This window comes from Miscanthus floridulus, chromosome 19, assembly GCF_019320115.1.
Source record: "Miscanthus floridulus cultivar M001 chromosome 19, ASM1932011v1, whole genome shotgun sequence".
In the NCBI taxonomy this organism is placed as follows: Eukaryota; Viridiplantae; Streptophyta; class Magnoliopsida; order Poales; family Poaceae; genus Miscanthus; species Miscanthus floridulus.
Window position 1 is genome coordinate 101192518 of NC_089598.1, and position 19271 is coordinate 101211788.

Consider the following 19271-nt stretch of genomic DNA (forward strand, 5'->3'; position numbering starts at 1 on the left):
TGTTATGGTATCTGAATATCTGACATCCAGTAAGAGGATGCAAAAGATATGCTAAACCACATTTTTTTCCCCAATTCTACGTATTACTGAAAGGGCAAATCAGATAAGGAAAATTTAACACCTTGGAACCCTGCAATGTATCTGGTATTTGGAATTCTTTTCCAGTCCGTGTTGCTTCTCTGATAAACGCTACACTGTCAGTAGTTTTACGCGAGGATGTATGCTGACAGCTTATCAAGCAATTTTTGTATTCCTGGAATGCAAGTAAGCTCATATGTTCTTTTCAGATTAATAGAGAAAACATAAGGGAAATCCTCAGTCCTAAGTAACACAATCACCAACCTCTGGTACAGCAACACCCAAAATTCAAATAGATCTGCAGCAAACAACTTAATCGACCAATTTAGAATTCAAATTCAGTTCTTCATGCGTTGTGAAGGACAAAATGAAAGTGGTTCTGTTCCTGAGAACACCACATCAGATACTGTCAAGTGGACAACTTTTATTTGCAGAAGTTGATGCGATATTTCACTAGCATCTGCTTCCCCATACAGCCATACCAATATGATGATATTTCGCAAGTATCTGAAATATATAATAACTCCAGGAAAATGCTTCAGCATGCACGTCCTCTATGTTAAAAAAGAAAGAAAGAGATCAATCACGGGATTCACATAAGAAGTTCAGCCTAGACCAGGTACAAGTTACCAAAGTAAAGTAAGGGCAAGACAACACAAGCTACAAAGCACTTCGCGTCATCTTAAACATCCTCGCAATAGCATATACTGGATTCATTTAATGTATTAACAAACAGTGTAATCATTCGATGTAGCAATAAAATTCAGTTCCACTCACTATGTTGAAAGTTCAAATCAAACCAGTTCTGTTCTTAACTAGTCCAATCTGCACATGATATTATTACATTAACCCTTTATTCAAGTTTATTCACACAGATTGATATGATGACGTTCATTGGTATCTCAAACATGTAGCTGAATCCAATGATATGATGATATTTCACCAAAATATCAAACACATAGATAGCACAAGAAAAATGAAAGCAGCAGCTGCTCTAAAATGTCAATAGTGGCAACACCATATGGAATTATCAGTTATAGGCAATGGATCTCTTTGCTGTAGTACAACTGAGAGGGGAAATTACAGAATGCAGAATCAGCATTTTATTTCCACACACATTCCCGATTAAGGCTGTCCAGTATATATCCAACTAGTCAGTGAAATGGTATCTCAAACCAAATCTTAGGGCCAGAACTTAACTATGCTGACTGAAAACTAATTGCTCAAAAAGATATCTCGATGAATTGCCTTGATTTTAGAACCAAAAAACTCACTGAGCACTTGTACCTCGACATTCTCTGGAGCTTTTTCGAGGCACAGCAGGCTTAAATCTGGGAAAATGGCATTGCCTGACTGATCCCTGTCTGGATTTGTCCCCTTAGGAACAACTAGTATCAGCTTCTGGAGGGACCTGGCCTTTCTGAACAAAAAGTGCACCAGCTCAATCTCATTGCACTGCCACTTGAAGTTGGTTATCTTTACCTTCACAAGGTTCTCGAAGCCAACCATGGGTGGCTCTTCGGCCAACCCGCTGACAGCATCCACGAAGGAATCAGTTCTGGCTTTTGGAAGCTGAGGCATAAATCACAGTTGTAAGCATTCATCAGAAACACAGAAGTGAATACGACGAGCAGCATGAACGAACATGAGACAGAGTTACTACTAGCTAGAACTAGAACATCATTTGACAAGCGCTGACCTCCACGAAGAGATTTCTCAGCCGAGAACAATGGCACATCCCGAGGAATTCATACATGTAGGAGAGCATGGCGGTCTTCATTCCATACATGACCAGCTGCAGCTCTCTCAAATTCTGCAGGTTGCTCAACTTGGCCACCTGGGGCTGGAAATTTCCCCTGCTACGCAAGCCAGACATAAGCTACAGAACAAAAGCAACAACACAAATTCTATCAGTTGGTGACATGGCGACGACAAAACCAAACATGCATGCATGGAATCCGATCGATCACAAACCCTGAGAGCATTGCTGCATATGGTGAGGTTGAAGAGGTAGGAGAGATTTGGGAGTGCATCGAGCCAGTTGTGGTACTGCATCGGGTCGACAAATGTCGTTTTCGTGAAGCAGATGTAGAGATCCCCCAAGCAGTTTGGAGGGAGGGACACGGACCGGAGGAAGCCGCCGCTGTAGCTGAAGGAATGGAGGCCTAAGGCGGTGCTGACACTGATTTTGTCGACCTGGGGGCACTCCGCGACGGTGAGCCTCACCAGGCGCTTGCTTGCAGCCGTGACATCAACGCAGGTGAGGACGCGGCAGTTGCGCAGGATGAGGGTGAAGGATCGAAACGGGCGACTAGACGGGGGTGAATGGCTGCGGAAGCCAAAAATTTATAACCCTTCCCCTAAACATAAAACCTGATTAAATCACGTTTTTTTTAAATCTGGACAGAACTCTATGTACCTAATAAACCTGATGTGGACGAAAATCCGTAACTCCGAATGACCTAAAAATTTGTCAGATTAAACTAGATGAAATTACGAAACTAACCTAACTGGAAACACGTCAATCTGACTTACGGATCTTGAGATAAAAATAAAACAAGCAGACTATGTCAGATGCTAATGAGAATTGTAAAGAACAAATCAAGATGCACAAGATCAATCATTATAGATGAAAGATTAAATTGAGTAATTGAACTTACAAAAGTGCATCTAGCCTCCGCCCGAACATCCTCCCTCTCTTAATCGGAGAGATCAACAAAAACCTCTCACTAGAATTCAAACCCTAGGCTAGACCGGAGAGAGAAAAACTAAACCGTGGAACCCGGGGCACGAGTACTGTTCACGCGTGAATAGTAACTCGCCGGGAGTCCAAAACGTCCCTCCTTTCTCAACCCTAGGTGCCACATATTTATATCTCCAAAGGGTGGCACGACCTATTTTCACATAACCCCTACGCTAAATAAATTCAACGTAGGGGCGTAAATTCCAATTACGTCCTCCATGGCAAATTCCGCGATGTCCGCGATCCCTCCATCTCCGCGATGTGATCCTCGCGATGTCGCCGCACGACCATTCGAAATCGTATCGCGATCGCTAGAATTTCCATCTTCGGCCAACGCACGCCGCACGAGCGTCCCGGTACGATGCATGGCTTTGTGGCTCAACCAACGAACCCCAGATTTTGTGGCGTAATCTGGAAACCTCCCTCGACGTTCTTCCACCGTGTAGCCAGGTACAGTAGACGTACACCACACGATCGCCTGTCCCTCGAACGCAAGCCTCGATCCGCCCTTCTCCGCCCCCACGGTTCTTCGGCACGGCATCCTATCCTCGTTCTTCACTCGTCGCCGCATGTACCTTGTCTCCACCTGTCACCTACAACCACAACCTGTCGAGAGATACGTCACACGCACACCGTGTTGTCAATCGCTCATCACCAAGGTGCTAGCACACCGGCATCTCAATCTCTCCCTTATGAGTGCATTGACAACACCACACCGTACAAATTTATTGGAACTAAAAAAATAAAAAGAAAGAAAAAGAAACAATCTTGATCCCCAAAGACATGGGCTAGCGAAAAAGCTAGGCTCGACACAATCAAGACAAAAAAATCACTCTCCCCAAAATGAATCAAAAGCCATATCAATTTCCCAAAAGCAATCTCAGCAGCAAAACTCAACAATTTCAGCAACACTCCCCCTCAACCCCTCAAAACAAGCATGCCAAGTCTCAGGAAAAATGAAATCAAACTCCCCCTGCAAAAATGAATTTTTGTGACTCACTCTCCCCCTTGTTGACAAAGCACTCCATCAAGATAAAATGCAAGGAACCAATTTAGAGAAAAGCATGTGAGAAAGCACAAGTCGAAGCTTCTGAGACATATACAAAATACTTATAAAAGCTAACCAGCAACACGAGCTACCCAGAGAAGGAGCAACACAATGCCATGACCAATAGAATTTTAGAACTGAAATCTCTTTGAAAAACCAATTAGCCAGGCAAAAACATGCATATTCCAAAATTAGTGCCAAGCTGAAGACAAAACATATAGCAAGCTGACACGATGGATACACAGCTTCAGTCAAAGTTCACTGCAACGCCCACAAACACATGCACTTGTCATATTTAATTCTGGCTTTTGTGAGCTTGACAAGCAGGGATATGAGAAGCAACAGTTGTGCCCAGCCAGTTTGTTTAATTTTGATTATGAGCGAGAACCAGCAGGGACATGGGAAGCAAGAGTTGTGCCTAGCCAGTTTGTTTAATTTTGATTATGAGCGAGAACCAGCAGGGACATGGAAAAAATCAGAGTTGTGCCCATATTTAAATTCTCAGGAAAGCAAGCAGATCATTTGCAACCATACTATGCACTCCCAAGTTAAAACTTGCATTGTGAGTTACATTTGCAGTGAAAACCCATTAAAAGAAGCTGACAACCGAACCATGAGCAAGACATATGTCAAGTATTCAACAAGTCACTAGATCCAGAAAAGCAAGCATAGCCCAACATAAATTTTTAAGTATATATCTGTGCTGTTTTCAAAATAAAAATTGGTCAAGCAAAACATTCAAACCTCTCTAAAAGCATCGATCGTAAACTAGCCAAAACAAGTATAAGGCATATGTAACTGAAGCAACTTACAATGATACTAGAATGGGTAACACACCCCAAACTCACCACGCAAACGTGCAAACGTGGTTTGATCGAGTGATTTAGTCAGAATATCAGCAAGTTGCTGACTAGTATCAATGTATTTAAGCTTAATATCACCCTTCTCAGCATGATCCCTCAGAAAATGATGACGAACCTCAATGTGTTTCGTCTTAGAGTGAAGCACATGATTCTTTGCAACACTTATAGCGCTAGTGCTGTCACACAAGAGAGGAACGCGAGAAAACGACAAACCAAAATCGCGAAGGGTAGCTATCATCCATAAAAGCTGAGAACAACAACTAGCAGCAGCAACATACTCAGCCTCTGTAGTAGATTGAGCAACATTAGATTGTTTTCTAGAGGACCAAGAAACAAGCGAAGAACCCAAAAATTGGCAAGTACCCGATGTAGACTTTCTATCCAAACGGCACCCAGCAAAATCAGCATCCGAATAACCACACAAACTGAGAGTTGAAGCAGCAGAGTACCAAAGGCCAAATGCAGGAGTAAATCGAAGATACCTCATTATGCGCTTCACCGCCTGACGGTGAGAAGTCCTAGGGGACGCCTGAAAACGAGCACACATACACACAGCAAAGTGTATATCTGGCCTCGTAGCAGTCAAGTACAGCAGCGACCCAATCATGCTTCGATATTCCTTCTGATCCACGGGCTCTCCGTCCTCATCAGCATCCAAAGCAGCGCTAGTCGGCATGGGCGTAGAAATTGGCTTCGCATCATCCATCGCAAACTTCTTCAGGACATCCTTCGTGTACTTTCCCTGATGCACAAATGTACCTTCCGAAGTTTGTTTTATTTGTAAGCCAAGAAAGAAATTCAGCTCGCCCATCATAGACATCTCAAATTCTTTACTCATCACATCTGCAAACTTTTTCACAAGAGCATGAGAGGAACCACCGAAAATGATATCATCCACATAAATCTGAACTATTAAAGTGTCATTTCCTTGCCTAAGGAGAAAAAGAGTTTTATCAACTGAACCCATTTTGAACCCGTTTTTAAGCAGAAAAGTTTTCAATCTAGCATACCAAGCACGAGGTGCTTGCTTCAAACCATATAAAGCCTTTTGCAACTTAAAAACACGATCAAGAAAATTGGGATGTTTAAAACCAGGCGGTTGTTTAACATAAACTTCTTCTTCTATAAAACCATTCAGAAAAGCACTTTTCACATCCATTTGATAAAGCTTATATCCACGTGAAGTAGCAAATGCAAGCAAAATACGAATGGCTTCTAAACGAACAACAGGAGCAAAAGTTTCACCATAATCAATACCCTCTTTTTGAGAAAAGCCCTGAGCAACCAGCCTAGCTTTATTTCTAACAACATGACCATCTTCCCCTTGTTTGTTCTTAAAGACCCATTTAGTTCCAATTGGTTTACAAGAAGGAGGAGGATCAACCAAAACCCAAACCTGATTCCGTGCAAAATTTTCTAACTCCTCATGCATGGCATTGACCCAGTTAGAATCAGATAAAGCATGTCCAACATCTCGGGGTTCAAAAGAGGCAACAAAGGCAGTATGCGCAAAGACACAATAATTTTTATTTTTCATACCTCTGTTCCTTGTCGTGCGTTCATCCAAATTACCTATTATGTTCTTGGCAGGATGACGATTCTGAATGTGTCGTGGTGCTGTACGTTCTGAAATCGCCTCCCCCTCAACTGCAGCCGGTACATGATCAACAGTCGATGAAGCTGCAGGCTTTGCTGTAGATGTACGTGTCGGCGATGGTCCATCCTCCAAAGTGGTGGAGGGCGCCTGCTCAGGCTGGGCGCCAGGCTCCCCCTGCATCGCAGGCTGGGCATCATCGTCATCGTCGTCGTCACATCCATCTTCCTCTTTCTCATCCTCAAAAATATCCTACCCGATCTCGTCATCACCTGCACACTCAAAAGCAGAAGAAAAACAAGGCATTGTCTCGTCGAAGGTGACCTCACATGTCTCATCGATGCGGTTAGTATCAAGATTAAGCACACGGTACGCTCGCCCTTGCAAGGCATACCCCAAAAATAACCCATCGGAAGAACGTGATTCAAATTTATCCAAATTTCTCTTTTTCAATATAAAACACTTGCAGCCAAAAACTCGAAAGTGGAAAACTTTGGGAGGTCGACCAAATCTCAACTCATAAGATGTTTTTCCTAGAAAAGCTCTCAGAAAAATGCGATTAGCAACATAGCAAGCGGTGTTGATAGCCTCAGCCCAAAAACGTCTAAGAGTTTTATGTTCATCAAGCATTGTCCTAGCCATCTCAACAAGCGTACGATTTTTACGCTCAACAACACCGTTTTGGGGAGGAACGTAAGGTGAGGAAAACTGATGATCTAAACCTTGTTCTGAACAAACAGCTTTCATGCGAGAATTCTTGAATTCCGTACCGTTGTCACTGCGAATTGCTCTAACGGCATTATTTGACAACTCATTTTTCAGCTTCAGAACAAGATCATGAACATATGAGAAGGCCTCATCCTTAGATTCCAAAAAGAACACACATGAATATCGAGAAAAATCATCCACAATGACGAGCACATACCACTTCCCACCAGCAGACCGAACACGGGCTGGACCAACAGTGTCCATATGTAACAGTTCACCCGGTCGTCTCGTCATCACCTGAGTCACAGGTGCATGAGAAGCAGCAACCATTTTTCCATGTTTGCAGGGAGCACAAATCAAATCCTTTTCAAACTTGAGTTTCGGTAAACCATCAATTAAATCCAATGAACTCAAACGACAAAGCAAATCAAAGCTCAAGTGGCCCAACCGACGATGCCACTTCCAAATCAGGGGGGAACCATGAGCAACTAAACAGCGAGTTTCACCAAAAGATTTAGAAAAATCAGCTTTAAAAATCCGTCTAAAAGGAGAAATCTTGCAAACAAGGTTACCAGCAGAATCAAGAACACGTGAATTTCCTTTCTTAAAACGAACCTCAAAATCATCCTCAAGAAGTTGCGAAACAGACAGCAAATTATAATGCAAATTCTTTACCAATGCGACGTCCTTTAACGTGTATTTATCTGTTACCTTGATGCAGCCATGCGCCATTACCTTACCTTGACTTTTATCCCCAAAAGTGATGTTTTCCTTTACGCTCGTGGGGGTGAGGCTGGAGAACCATTTATCATCTCCGGTCATGTGGCGCGAACAACCAGAGTCCATTATCCATATGTCCTCCTCGCCTCCAACCTGCAATCAACAACGAGAGCGAGGGTGAGCTAATGACTCAACACTGGGGTTAGGATAATGTAATGAAAACCAGTGCTGAGCCACTTGCTCAAAAGAAGCGTTAGCAAAATTAAAGTTCTCAAAAAAACGATGAGAACCACGAGGGGGAAAACGTGGTCTGTCATCTCGATGTTGTGCAAGAGCACGAGTACGTGAGCGAAAACCAGAAGAGCGAACAAATGGCTCACGTCTCAAAACAGGACGATCATGAGTACCACGTACAGGGTACTGTTCACATCTAAAAACATGACGATCATGAGTACCACGTGTGGGGTACTGCTCACGTCGTTCAGCACGCATCCTCCGATAACAGAACTCATAAAGATGACCATCATGACTGCAAAAATCACAATGATAAAGCTTGCGTGCAGGAGCGAAAGAAGCCTCAGCATTAGAACTAGAAGCAACAAAAACAGGCTTAGCAAAATGATCACAAGAAGAACCATTTGGTTTAGTATTTTGTACACCCTTGAAGTGTTTTGGCTTAGGCACCCAAACCTGCTTTTTAGGAGTAGATCTAGATGTCTCAACCAGCAACCCATCAGAGGTGACACCTGAACCCTTCCTAGGATGTGGTCCAGTATATTTAGCCAAAGGTGGATTCTTCTCATCAACAGGCGGTCCACTTTTTTCACCAAAAACATGTTTCAAGTCATAACCGGGACCAAAACGCTCACCCCGTTTAATTTGAGCAATAGCCATACCAATTTGAGGCTCACGAATAGAACACCAACCAAGAATAGTTCTCAAATGCTTATTTTCTTCTTCCAAATCAGCAAGTTTGGCCCTTAAATCATTATTTTCAACAACAAAATTAGGATAAGTTAGGCATGAAGGAAGAACCGGACAAGTGTGTTTTTCCAATTCAACAATATGTGATTTAGCAACATTTAATTCAGATCGTAAAGTTGGACAAATCAAACAATCCGGCAAATCAGGACAAGTGTGTTCTTCAAAATTTTTTACCCGACATAAAGCATTATCCAAGTCAACTTTCAGAAGTGGGCAAGAAACACAAGTACCAAGCAAATTCGACCGAGAACGAAGTTCATTTAGTTCAGCATAAAGTTTATCTCGATCATCAACAATGGAAGAATACTTGGTTTGCAATTTAGAAAGCGAAATCATATGAATTGAGCATTCTTTACATTCATTAGGTTCAGCAGGATTAGATGCAGCATTTTTGAGAGTAGCTAGTTCAGCACAAGTTTTATCATAATCAGTTTTAAGTTTAGCCAACACTTTATTTTGCTTATGAACAATTTTAGTTAAATTAGCTATTCTTTGTTCTGCAGAAGTATCTACCTCATCATCAGAAGTTTCATCATTGCTGTCGGTTGATGCATCACCCTCCAAGGCCATAGTACATATCCCACCATTGATGCCGGCGTCAGTGATGAAGCAAAGTCCGTCTGTCTTCTTCTTGGGTGTCTCATCCTCGGAATCTGAATCGCTGGAGTCTAACGAGCCACCTGAAACATACTGTCCAAGAGAAGATAACAAAACATTTGCAGCCTTAGCGACTTGCTTGTCAGAGTATTTTTGTCCGCCTTTCTTCCATTGCTTATCCTTCTTCTTCTTCCTCTCCCTGAACTTCTCCTGGCGCCTGGAGGAGTTATTGCCCTGCTCAAAAGATCTCTGCTTGTTTGGACAATCAGCAGCAAAGTGTCCTCGCTCACCACAGTTGAAGCAGCCATCTGAACGTCTTCTATTACGCCTGTTGTCATACACACGCTTAAACTTGTTGGAGAGCAGTACAAGCTGATCATCATCTAGCACCTCCAACTCCTCATCTGCAACATGACACAAAGAAGACAAAGCAAAACTGGAAACATTTGGATTAGCATTAGTGTTAGTCTTATTTCCAGAAACCAAAGCCATTGGAACGTCAGAAGAAGAAGCAGCTGTGGGATTTTTCAATTTACGCTTAGAAATAATTTCGATCTCTTTTGATTTGAGCTTACTGTAAAGCTCATCAGTGGTGAGAGTCTCATAACCTACAGATTCAACGATCGCCTCAACTTTCATATCCCATTCATCATTAAGTGAATGTAATAATCTGAGAGCCCTAGCATGATCATCATAAGGCATATTGCTATTCATGGCCTTCATCTTATTAACAATCACTTGAAAACGTGCAAACATGTCATCAATAGACTCACTAGGTAATTAGCAAAAAGCATCAAACTCTTTTCGGTGAATCTCAAATTTTCGGTTTTTCACAGTGTTTGAGCCTTCATGATATTTTCTAAGTTTCTCCCAGATCTGATAAGCGAGATCTTCACTAGAAACCCGATCATATTCAGTTTTACAAATAGAAGCCTGTAAAATAGCAACAGCGCGATGATTTGTTTCAAGAAGTCCGATCTCAGCGGCGTCAGTCGGTTCCTCAGCTGGAATCACATATGTGGCATTTTGTGTGATTTTCCATAGCTTCAGCGACTTGCCTTTGAGATAGTTGGTCATACGTGCCTTCCAGTAATCATAATCAGTCCCATCAAAAAACGGAGCGTGAACATCAAACTTTTCATTGGTCGCCATAGCTTTCAGCACCGATTAAGGTGTAGAAAACCTAAACCGGCTCCGATACCAATTGAAGGATCGAAACGGGCGACCAGAGGGGGGGTGAATGGTCGCGGAAGCCAAAAATTTATAACCCTTCCCCTAAACACAAAACCTGACTAAATCACGTTTTTTTTAAATCTGGACAGAACTCTATGTACCTAGTAAACCTGATGTGGACGAAAATCCGTAACTCCGAATGACCTAAAAATTTGTCAGATTAAACTAGATGAAATTACGAAACTAACCTAACTAGAAGCACGTCAATCTGACTTACGGATCTTGAGATAAAAATAAAACAAGCAGACTATGTCAGATACTAACGAGAATTGTAAAGAACAAATCGAGATGCACAAGATCAATCATTATAGATGAAAGATTAAATTGAGTAATTGAACTTACAAAAGTACATCTAGCCTCCGCCCGAACATCCTCCCTCTCTTAATCGAAGAGATCAATAAAAACCTCTCACTAGAATTCAAACCCTAGGCTAGACCGGAGAGAGGAAAACTGAACATGGAACCCCGGGGCATGAGTACTGTTCACGCGTGAATAGTAACTCGCCGGGAGTCCAAAACGTCCCTCCTTTCTCAACCCTAGGTGCCACATATTTATATCTCCAAAGGGTGGCACGACCTATTTTCACATAACCCCCTACGCTAAATAAATCCAACGTAGGGGCATAAATTCCAATTACGTCCTCCATGGCAAATTCCGCGATGTCCGCGATCCCTCCATCTCCGCGATGTGATCCTCGCGATGTCGCCGCACGACCATCCGAAATCGTATCGCGATCGCTAGAATTTCCATCTTCGGCCAACGCACGCCGCACGAGCGTCCCGGTACGATGCATGGCTTTGTGGCTCAACCAGCGAACCTCAGATTTTGTGGCGTAATCTGGAAACCTCCCTCGACGTCCTCCCACCGTGTAGCCAGGTACAGTAGACGTACACCACACGATTGCCTGTCCCTCGAACGCAAGCCTCGATCCGCCCTTCTCCGCCCCCACGGTTCTTCGGCACGGCATCCTATCCTCGTTCTTCACTCGTCGCCGCATGTACCTTGTCTCCACCTGTCACCTACAACCACAACCTGCCGAGAGATACGTCACACGCACACCGTGTTGTCAATCGCTCATCACCAAGGTGCTAGCACACCGGCATCTCAGAGGGTGCGGAGGCGGGGGCACAGGAGGAGTACCCTTTTGAGGTCGAGGTCGTCGAGGCTGGTGGACCGGATGCAAATGACCTCGAGCGTGTTGATGGAGCGGACCTGGCTCATAGGTCGACGATGGGCCTCGTTGACGCCGACGCCGAAGAGCACCAAGCGCAAGAGCCGGTGGCTTGCCCGCTGGAAGTTGAACGATACCTCGGGTGGCCCCAGCCCCACATTGATGAAGAATTGCTGGTCCTCTACGTCGCAGTCGGCGGCATAATCGAGGAGGGAGTAGAAGTCGTCGGGGCGCGTCTGGGCGTCGTCGACCTTGAGGAAGAAGCGGAGGAGGCGGTGGCCCGGGCCCCGGCCGCGGCTGCCCAGCTCGTTAGCCAGCAGCGGCACGATTTGGTCGGAGCGGGCGTGTGTGGGGACGAGGCAGTCGCACGGCCCCTGCGTCGCGGGGCATATGTGGATCGCGAGGATGGAGTCGCACGGCCACTGTGGATTGTTCACGAGACGGCGCCACCTTTTGGAGGCCATCCCCAACTTCACCGCCGTCTTGAGCGGGAGGAAGCTCAGGATGCGCAGCCGCGCCTTCTCCGGCAGCGACGAGATGCGGTCCACCTCCGCCGCCAGGGGAGGCGCCTGCTCACCGCCTTCTGGAGGCAGCGGATTCAGGTCCGGGGCGACTCCGCCGCCGACGCGGAGTTGGTACGCCATTGACGCTGCTCTCTCCTTTGCCCTCCTCGCCGTTTCACCCTCCCGCCACTCTTCCACTCGTGCGCTTATCTCTGCTGCCCTCCTTTGGATTAGAATTTAGGAGAAGAGAGCTGGAGAGGGAGGCACAACTAAAATGGCTAAAGGCCAGGCGGTTACTCGCCAGCAAGGTGCCAGGCTGGACCCCAGCAGGGTCAATACGAGGGATATATGGATATAAGACCAGGGTTTTGTTAAAATTTAGTGGGTAAAATTTTGGGTATCACATCGGATGTCACATGGGTAATAAAAAAATAAATTATAGAATTCGTCAGTAATCCTAATTAATTCGTCATTAGCACATGTGTTACTGTAGCGCTACATTATCAAATCATGTGCTAATTAGGCTTAAAAGATTCGTCTCGCAAATTAGTCGTCAACTGTGTAATTAGTTATTTTTTAGTCTATATTTAATACTCCATACATGTGTCAAACATTCGATAAGAAAGAGAGTAAACTTTAGAGGGAACTAAACAAGCCCTAGATGGCCCGGCTAGTTCTCTGGTCTCAAATCATGAATTGGGCTGGACATTTCATTGTCCTGTCCGCCTTTGTCCCGACCCTATCCACTTTTGTCTCGCCCCACGCGCGCACTCGTAGCTGAGGACGAGCACGCCTCTAGTGCGTCCCGATCGCAGCACCACTGTCTGTCGGCCCCCAGCGCCCCCGTCCGTCAGCCCCCCGTCGCGCCACGTGCCTAGTACACTCGCCCCCGGCCGTATAGCATAAAACACTTGCAACATAAAAAAAATTAAATGCAACATACATCTAAAAGTAGATAAAACATTTGAAACATGCACTTGCAACATACGTGTGAAACACATGAAACATCCAAATTTACAACTTGCAATATGAAACCACTTGCTGCAACATAAGACTAAAATATTTGGAACATATTGTTGCAACATATGCGTGAAGCATTCAGATAAAAGAAAAGATTACAACATACGTTTGGACAGATGAAATATTTTGAATAAAAGGTTGCAACATGCCTCTGAAACACTTGCAACATATGTAACATCCCTCGATCTACTTTTGCAACATCAAGATAAAATAATTACAACGTACATATGAAACGTCTGAAACACTGCAAACATACATATGCAACATAAGGGAGGGAAGGCCGGGGCAGTTGATTTTGGCCGTCGGGGTGGGAGCCGACGGCGAGCCGCGGCGCGCAAGCCCCACCAACACCGACCATGCTCATGGGTGTCCCTGGCTCGGTCGGGGAAGACCTAAAGCGCCACAGCACGTGTACCCCAGCGGCCATGGCGGGGTCAACGGCGCGGCCAACGACGATGGGCAATGGACGAACGGAGAGGGAGCAAGCGTTGCAGGTGACTACCACGCAGGTGAGTAGTGCAGGAGCTGAAGGCGCGCGGCGCGGCCGGCGATGGGGGAAGGGCGCGACATGGCAGCCCGATGAGCACGTGTTGGGGAAGGGGCGGACGGATGAGAAGTCACGCCGAGCGATGCAGGTGGCTGCCACGCAGGTGAGCAGCGCAGGGAGTGAGGGCGCGCGACGCGGCAGCCCGAAGAGCGCGCGCTGGAGAAGGGGGCGCACGGATGAACAGCCACGTTGCTTTGGGGCCGGACGGATAAGCACGAAGGAGTGGAGGGTGCGCTTGGAGGGACGGACGGATAAGCACGAGAGAATGAAGATTTATTTTTTGTTTGAGGCTCGCTCCTGAGGAGCCAGGAGCCGTGTCCGGACACAGTCACGGACGGACGCCAAGTATTACCATTCATCCGTACCTATTACTGGGAGGGTGGACAAATCCATACTTTTTCATGTCCAATCCATTATATCCACCCTGTTTGCTTGTGGGTTTCAGCCAGGCTTATTCATCAGCCAACAGTGTTTTCCTCTCACAACAAACCAGCACCAGTCAGTCCAAACCAGCCCAGAAACCAACCAGCGAATATGCCTATCGTTGTTCATTTTTCACCCTCCCTAATCTTATTCTTACCCATTGGATAATAACCAATTTTATCCATACTCATTAATTTGAGTTGAACTACTAGTTTATACAGTGGGCTCCATATCAAAGTTGGACCTTTGATTGAAAATCTCGTGTCCACACCTTAACATTTTAGTGAAACTAACTAAAACTTGGTAAAATAATACATTATAATAGTCCGCAACTTTGTGCAAATTAACAAGATTATGTGGGACCCACATAAAAGCGAGACCTTGATATTAAAAAACCTCGCATTCACACTTAAATTTTGAGAAAACTGATTGAAACTTTTTTGGGATGAGTCAGCATGACATAGAACTACTTTGTGCAGACTGGTGTAGCTAGATTTAAATGTGGCCCCACGTTAAAAGCCAGACCCTAAAATTAAAAACCTCATGTTAACACTTAAAATTTTAGCAAAATTGTTTGAAATTAGTTGGAGATGACTCGTATAACCGGCATCAATTTTGTGCTGAATAATGTTGCCAGTTATATATGTGGATCCCACCAGTGGCGGATGCAGAACAGGATTGAAGAGGGGCTGATCTCTTCTTCTTCCTCTTTGTCTCCATTTTTCTTCTTTCCTCCACCTCTTCTTCTCCCTCACCATCCTCATATTTCCATTGATACACCAGCTGTAGGGGGGGGGGGGGGGGCTGGAGCCCCCCCAGCCCCCCCTTTAGATCCGCCCCTGGATCCCACAACAAAAGTTGAACCCTAAAATTAAAACATTGTGTTCACACCTTAAAATTTTCATGAAATTGACTAAAATTTGTTGGAGATGACTCGTTATAGCATACGCCAATATTGTGCAGATTGGTGAACCTGCTCTTCTAGAAAAAGCGCATGAGCATCTGCATTTTGTTGATTGGCCGCCAATTTCTTATGTTTATTAGACAGTTTATTTTTTGATCTACTTACAGACGATTTCTCTGTCCTTTTCATTTGTTTTATATGCCGAACGGTTATTATGTGAACTAAATCTCCTTTGCTACTAGCATTTGTAGCAGGTTCAAGTTGGAGCTGAAATGTTAAGATGGTTATGCAAATCAGAGTTGACATGCCGGAGTGTTGATAACTTGATACCAAAAATCAAAGAGATTAATGTTGATTTGTTATGAGAGAACTAGTTGAAACCTTGCAGAGCTCTAGTTTTAGTTACTTGAAATGTTTTATTCATGCATAGTTTCTGGGATGACCCAATGCGTCATTTAAGGTCATGTATAAATATTTCATGTACTGCCATTTGCTCAAGTATATGCACTGTTATAGTTTCAGACCCTATTCCATTTTTTATGGTTGGTTTTGAATTTTTGGGTTAGCTAGTATTCGAGATTTTCATTTTTAGATTTTTCATACTGGTTTTTTTAGTATTTTACTTGATATGGTACCTTGGTAAAGAACAGAGCTTGTTGTATTCAGCAACTACCTAGTAGCGGCCGACCACCATGGTTTTGCAGTTTTGCTGCACACACGTGTGACGGTGTGAGGGGGAACGGGATCGGCAATCCCTGTGTGCAACGTGGACGGAGGGGAATCACCCAATCCTGTGTGGTTTGTTTGCTCCAAACGTGGTTATCACCCCCGAATTGCCAAACGAGGGCTGAGTGGGAAGAAGAAATAAACAGGGAGCGCGTGACGAAGATTTTTGAGGATATAAGGTGAATGTATACTACGGTTAAAAGTGGCATACATACGTTATTAAGAACAAATATTTATCACTTCACCTTTTCTCAAAAAAGTCAATTTTTCATCTGGCTGGAGAGGGGGCTGATGGGGGGGGGGGGGGGGGGGGGGGGGGGGGGGGCGCCACCCCCAAATATTTCTATGGCCTCACAATACATCTTCTTAATTAATTTTTTGATATTTTAATTAGCTAGTTAATGATATTGTTAGTGCTTAAATTTTTCTCTAATAACATCTTATATAATTAAAAATTAATCTTTTTATTATTTTCTCTATCTCTTTTGTTTTATCTTATTATTGTCTACCACATGTCTAGTTCGTCCCCACAATACACTCTTTAATTTTAGCTTGTTAAATGTAATTAGTGCTTTATCTCTTTCATTACAGAATGTAGAATCCAAATCACAATCGCCAACCTAAGAGAGAAAACATAAGGGAAATCCTCAGTCCTAAGAGACACGATCACCAACCTCTAGTACACTCAAAATTCAAATACATCTGAAACCAACAACTTAATCAACCAATGTAGAATCCAAATTCAGTTCCTTATGCGTTGGTGAAGGACAAAATGAAAATGGTTCTGTTCCTGAGACCACCACATCAGATATTGTTAAGTGGACTACTTTTATTTGCAGAAGTTTTGATGCGATATTTCACTAGCATCTGCATCCCCATACGGCCATACCAATATGATGATATTTCACAAGTATCTGAAATATATAACTCAGCAAAATGCTTAAGCAAGCACGTCCTCTATGTTAAAAGAAAACGAATAAAGATCAATCACGGCAATCGCATATGAAGTTCAGCCTAGACCAGGTACCAGAAGTAAAGTAAGGGCAATACAACACAAGTAGTTCGCATGTTATTAAACATCCTCGCAATAGCGCATACTAGATTCATAATGTGTTAACAATCAGTGTAATCCAGTTCCTCTCACTATGTTGAAAGTTGAAATCAAACCAGTTCTGTTCTTAAGGAGTCCCCACATTAACCCTTTATTCAAGTTTATTCACACAGATTGATATGATGATGTTCATTGGTATCTCAAACATGTAGCTGAATCCAATGATATGATGATATTTCACCAACATATCAAACACATAGATAGCACAAGAAAAATGAAAGCAGCAGCTGCTCTATTTTCAGAAACAAGGCTAAAATGTCGATAGTGGGAACACCATATGGAATTATCAGTTATAGACAACGGATCTCTTTGCGGTAGTACAACTGTGAGGGAAATTACAGAATGCATAATCAGCGTTTATTTCCATGCACATTCCCGATTAAAAGACTGTCCAATATATGTCCAACTTGTCAGTGAAATGGTATCTCAAACCAAACCTTATAGGGCCAGAACATAACTGCTGACTGAAAACTAATTGCTCAAAAAGATATCTCGATGAACTGCCTTCATTTTACAACCAAAGAACTAACTGAGCACCTTGTACCTCCACATTCGCTGGAGCTTTTTCGAGGCACAGCAGGTTTAAATCTGGGAAAATGGCATTGCCTGACTGATCCCTTTCTGGATTTGTCCCCTTGGGAGCAACTAGTATCAGCTTCTGGAGGGACCTGGCATTTCTGAACAAAAAGTGCACCAGCTCAATCTCAATGCACTGCCACTGGAAGTTGTTTATCTTTACCTTCACAAGGCTCTCGAAGCCATCCATCGCTGGCTCTTCGGCCAACCCGTTGACAGCATCCACGAAGGAATCAGTTCTGGCTTTTGGGAGCTGAGGCATAAATCAAGCATTTATCAGAAACATAGAAGTGAATACGACGAGCATGAGCGTACACAGTACGCACATGAGACAGAGTTACTACTAACTAGAACTAGAACTGCATTTCACTAGCGTGTACCAAGCGCTGACCTCCAGGAAGAGATTTCTCAGCCGAGAACAGCGGCACATCCTGAGGAATCCATACGTGTGGGATAGCATGAGGGTGTTCATTCTATACAAGACCAGCCGCAGCTCTCTCAAATTCTGCAGGTTACTCAACTTGGCCACCTGGGTCTGGAAATTTTCCCTGTTACGCAAGGCAGACATAATCTGCAGAAGAGCAAAAGCAACAACACAGATTCTGTCAGTTGGTGACATCGCGACGACAAAACCAAACATGCGTGCATGGAATCCGATCGATCGATCACAAACCTTGAGAGCATTGCTGCATATGGTGAGGTTGACGAGGTTGGAGAGATTTGGGAGTGCATCGAGCCAGTTGTGGTACTGGATCGGGTCGACAAGTGTCGCTTTCGTGAAGCAGACGCGGAGATCCCCGAAGCAGGTTGGAGGGAGGGCCACGGACCGGAGCAAGTCGCCGATGTAGCGGAAGGAATGGAGGCCTAAGGCGGCGCTGACACTGATTTTGTCCACCTGGGGGCACTCCGCGACGGTGAGCCTCACCAGGCGCTCGCTTGCAGCCGTGACATCAACGCAGGTGAGGACGCGGCAGTTTCGCAGGATGAGGGTGCGGAGGCGGGGGCACAAGAGGAGTACCCATTTGAGTTCGAGGTCGCCGAGGCTGGTGTTCTCGATGGTGATGACCTCGAGCGTGTTGATGGAGCGGACCTGGCTCATACGTCGACGATGGGCCTCGTTGACGCCGACGCCGAAGAGCACCAAGCGCAAGAGGCGGTGGCTCGCCCGCTGGAAGTTGAACGATACCTCGGGCGGCCCCAGCCCCGCGTCGACGTAGAAGTCCTCTACGTCGCAGTCGGCGGCGTAGTCGAGGAGGGAGTAGAAGTCGTCGGGGCGCGTCTGGGCGTCGTCGACCTTGAGGAAGAAGCGGAGGAGGCGGTGGCCCGGGCCCCGGCCGCGGCGGCCCAGCTCGTTAGCCAGCAGCGGCATGATTTGGTCGGAGCGGATGTGTGTGGGGACGAGGCAGCCGCACGGCCCCTGCGTCGCGGGGCGGATGTGGATCGCGAGGATGGAGTCGCACGGCCACTGTGGAGTGTTCACGAGATGCGACCACCTGTTGGAGACCATCCCCAACTTCACCGCCGCCTTGAGCGGGAGGAAGCTCAGGATGCGCAGCCGCGCCTTCTCCGGCAGCGACGAGATGCGGTCCACCTCCGCCGCCGGGGGAGGCGCCTGCTCACCGCCTTCTGGAGGCAGCGGATTCAGGTCCGGGGCGACTCCGCCGCCGCCGCGGAGTTGGTACGCCATTGACGCTGCTCTCCCCTTTGCCCTCCTCGCCGTTG

General features: G+C 45.2%; 2 protein-coding genes across 2 annotated transcripts; both read right to left on the reverse strand.

The window, feature by feature from the left end:
- Nucleotides 1-1084: 1084 nt before the first annotated feature.
- LOC136526492 (uncharacterized) lies at nt 1085-10487 on the reverse strand. The gene is made up of 12 exons (XM_066519149.1): nt 10394-10487; nt 8169-10072; nt 7770-7907; nt 7607-7661; nt 7332-7522; nt 7065-7187; nt 6305-6578; nt 5743-6205; nt 5215-5664; nt 2053-2407; nt 1778-1957; nt 1085-1650 (listed from the first exon to the last, which is right to left on the reverse strand). The coding sequence occupies exons 1-12, from the start codon at nt 10485-10487 to the stop codon at nt 1294-1296; spliced, it is 4584 nt and encodes a 1527-aa protein (XP_066375246.1). The 3' UTR covers nt 1085-1293.
- A 6776-nt stretch (nt 10488-17263) lies between these two features.
- Nucleotides 17264-19236, reverse strand: LOC136526493 (F-box/LRR-repeat protein At3g03360-like). Its single transcript, XM_066519150.1, has 4 exons — nt 18223-19236; nt 17941-18120; nt 17518-17802; nt 17264-17296 (listed from the first exon to the last, which is right to left on the reverse strand). Exons 1-4 carry the CDS (start codon nt 19234-19236, stop codon nt 17264-17266), a joined length of 1512 nt encoding a protein of 503 aa, XP_066375247.1.
- Between the last annotated feature and the right edge of the window lie 35 nt (nt 19237-19271).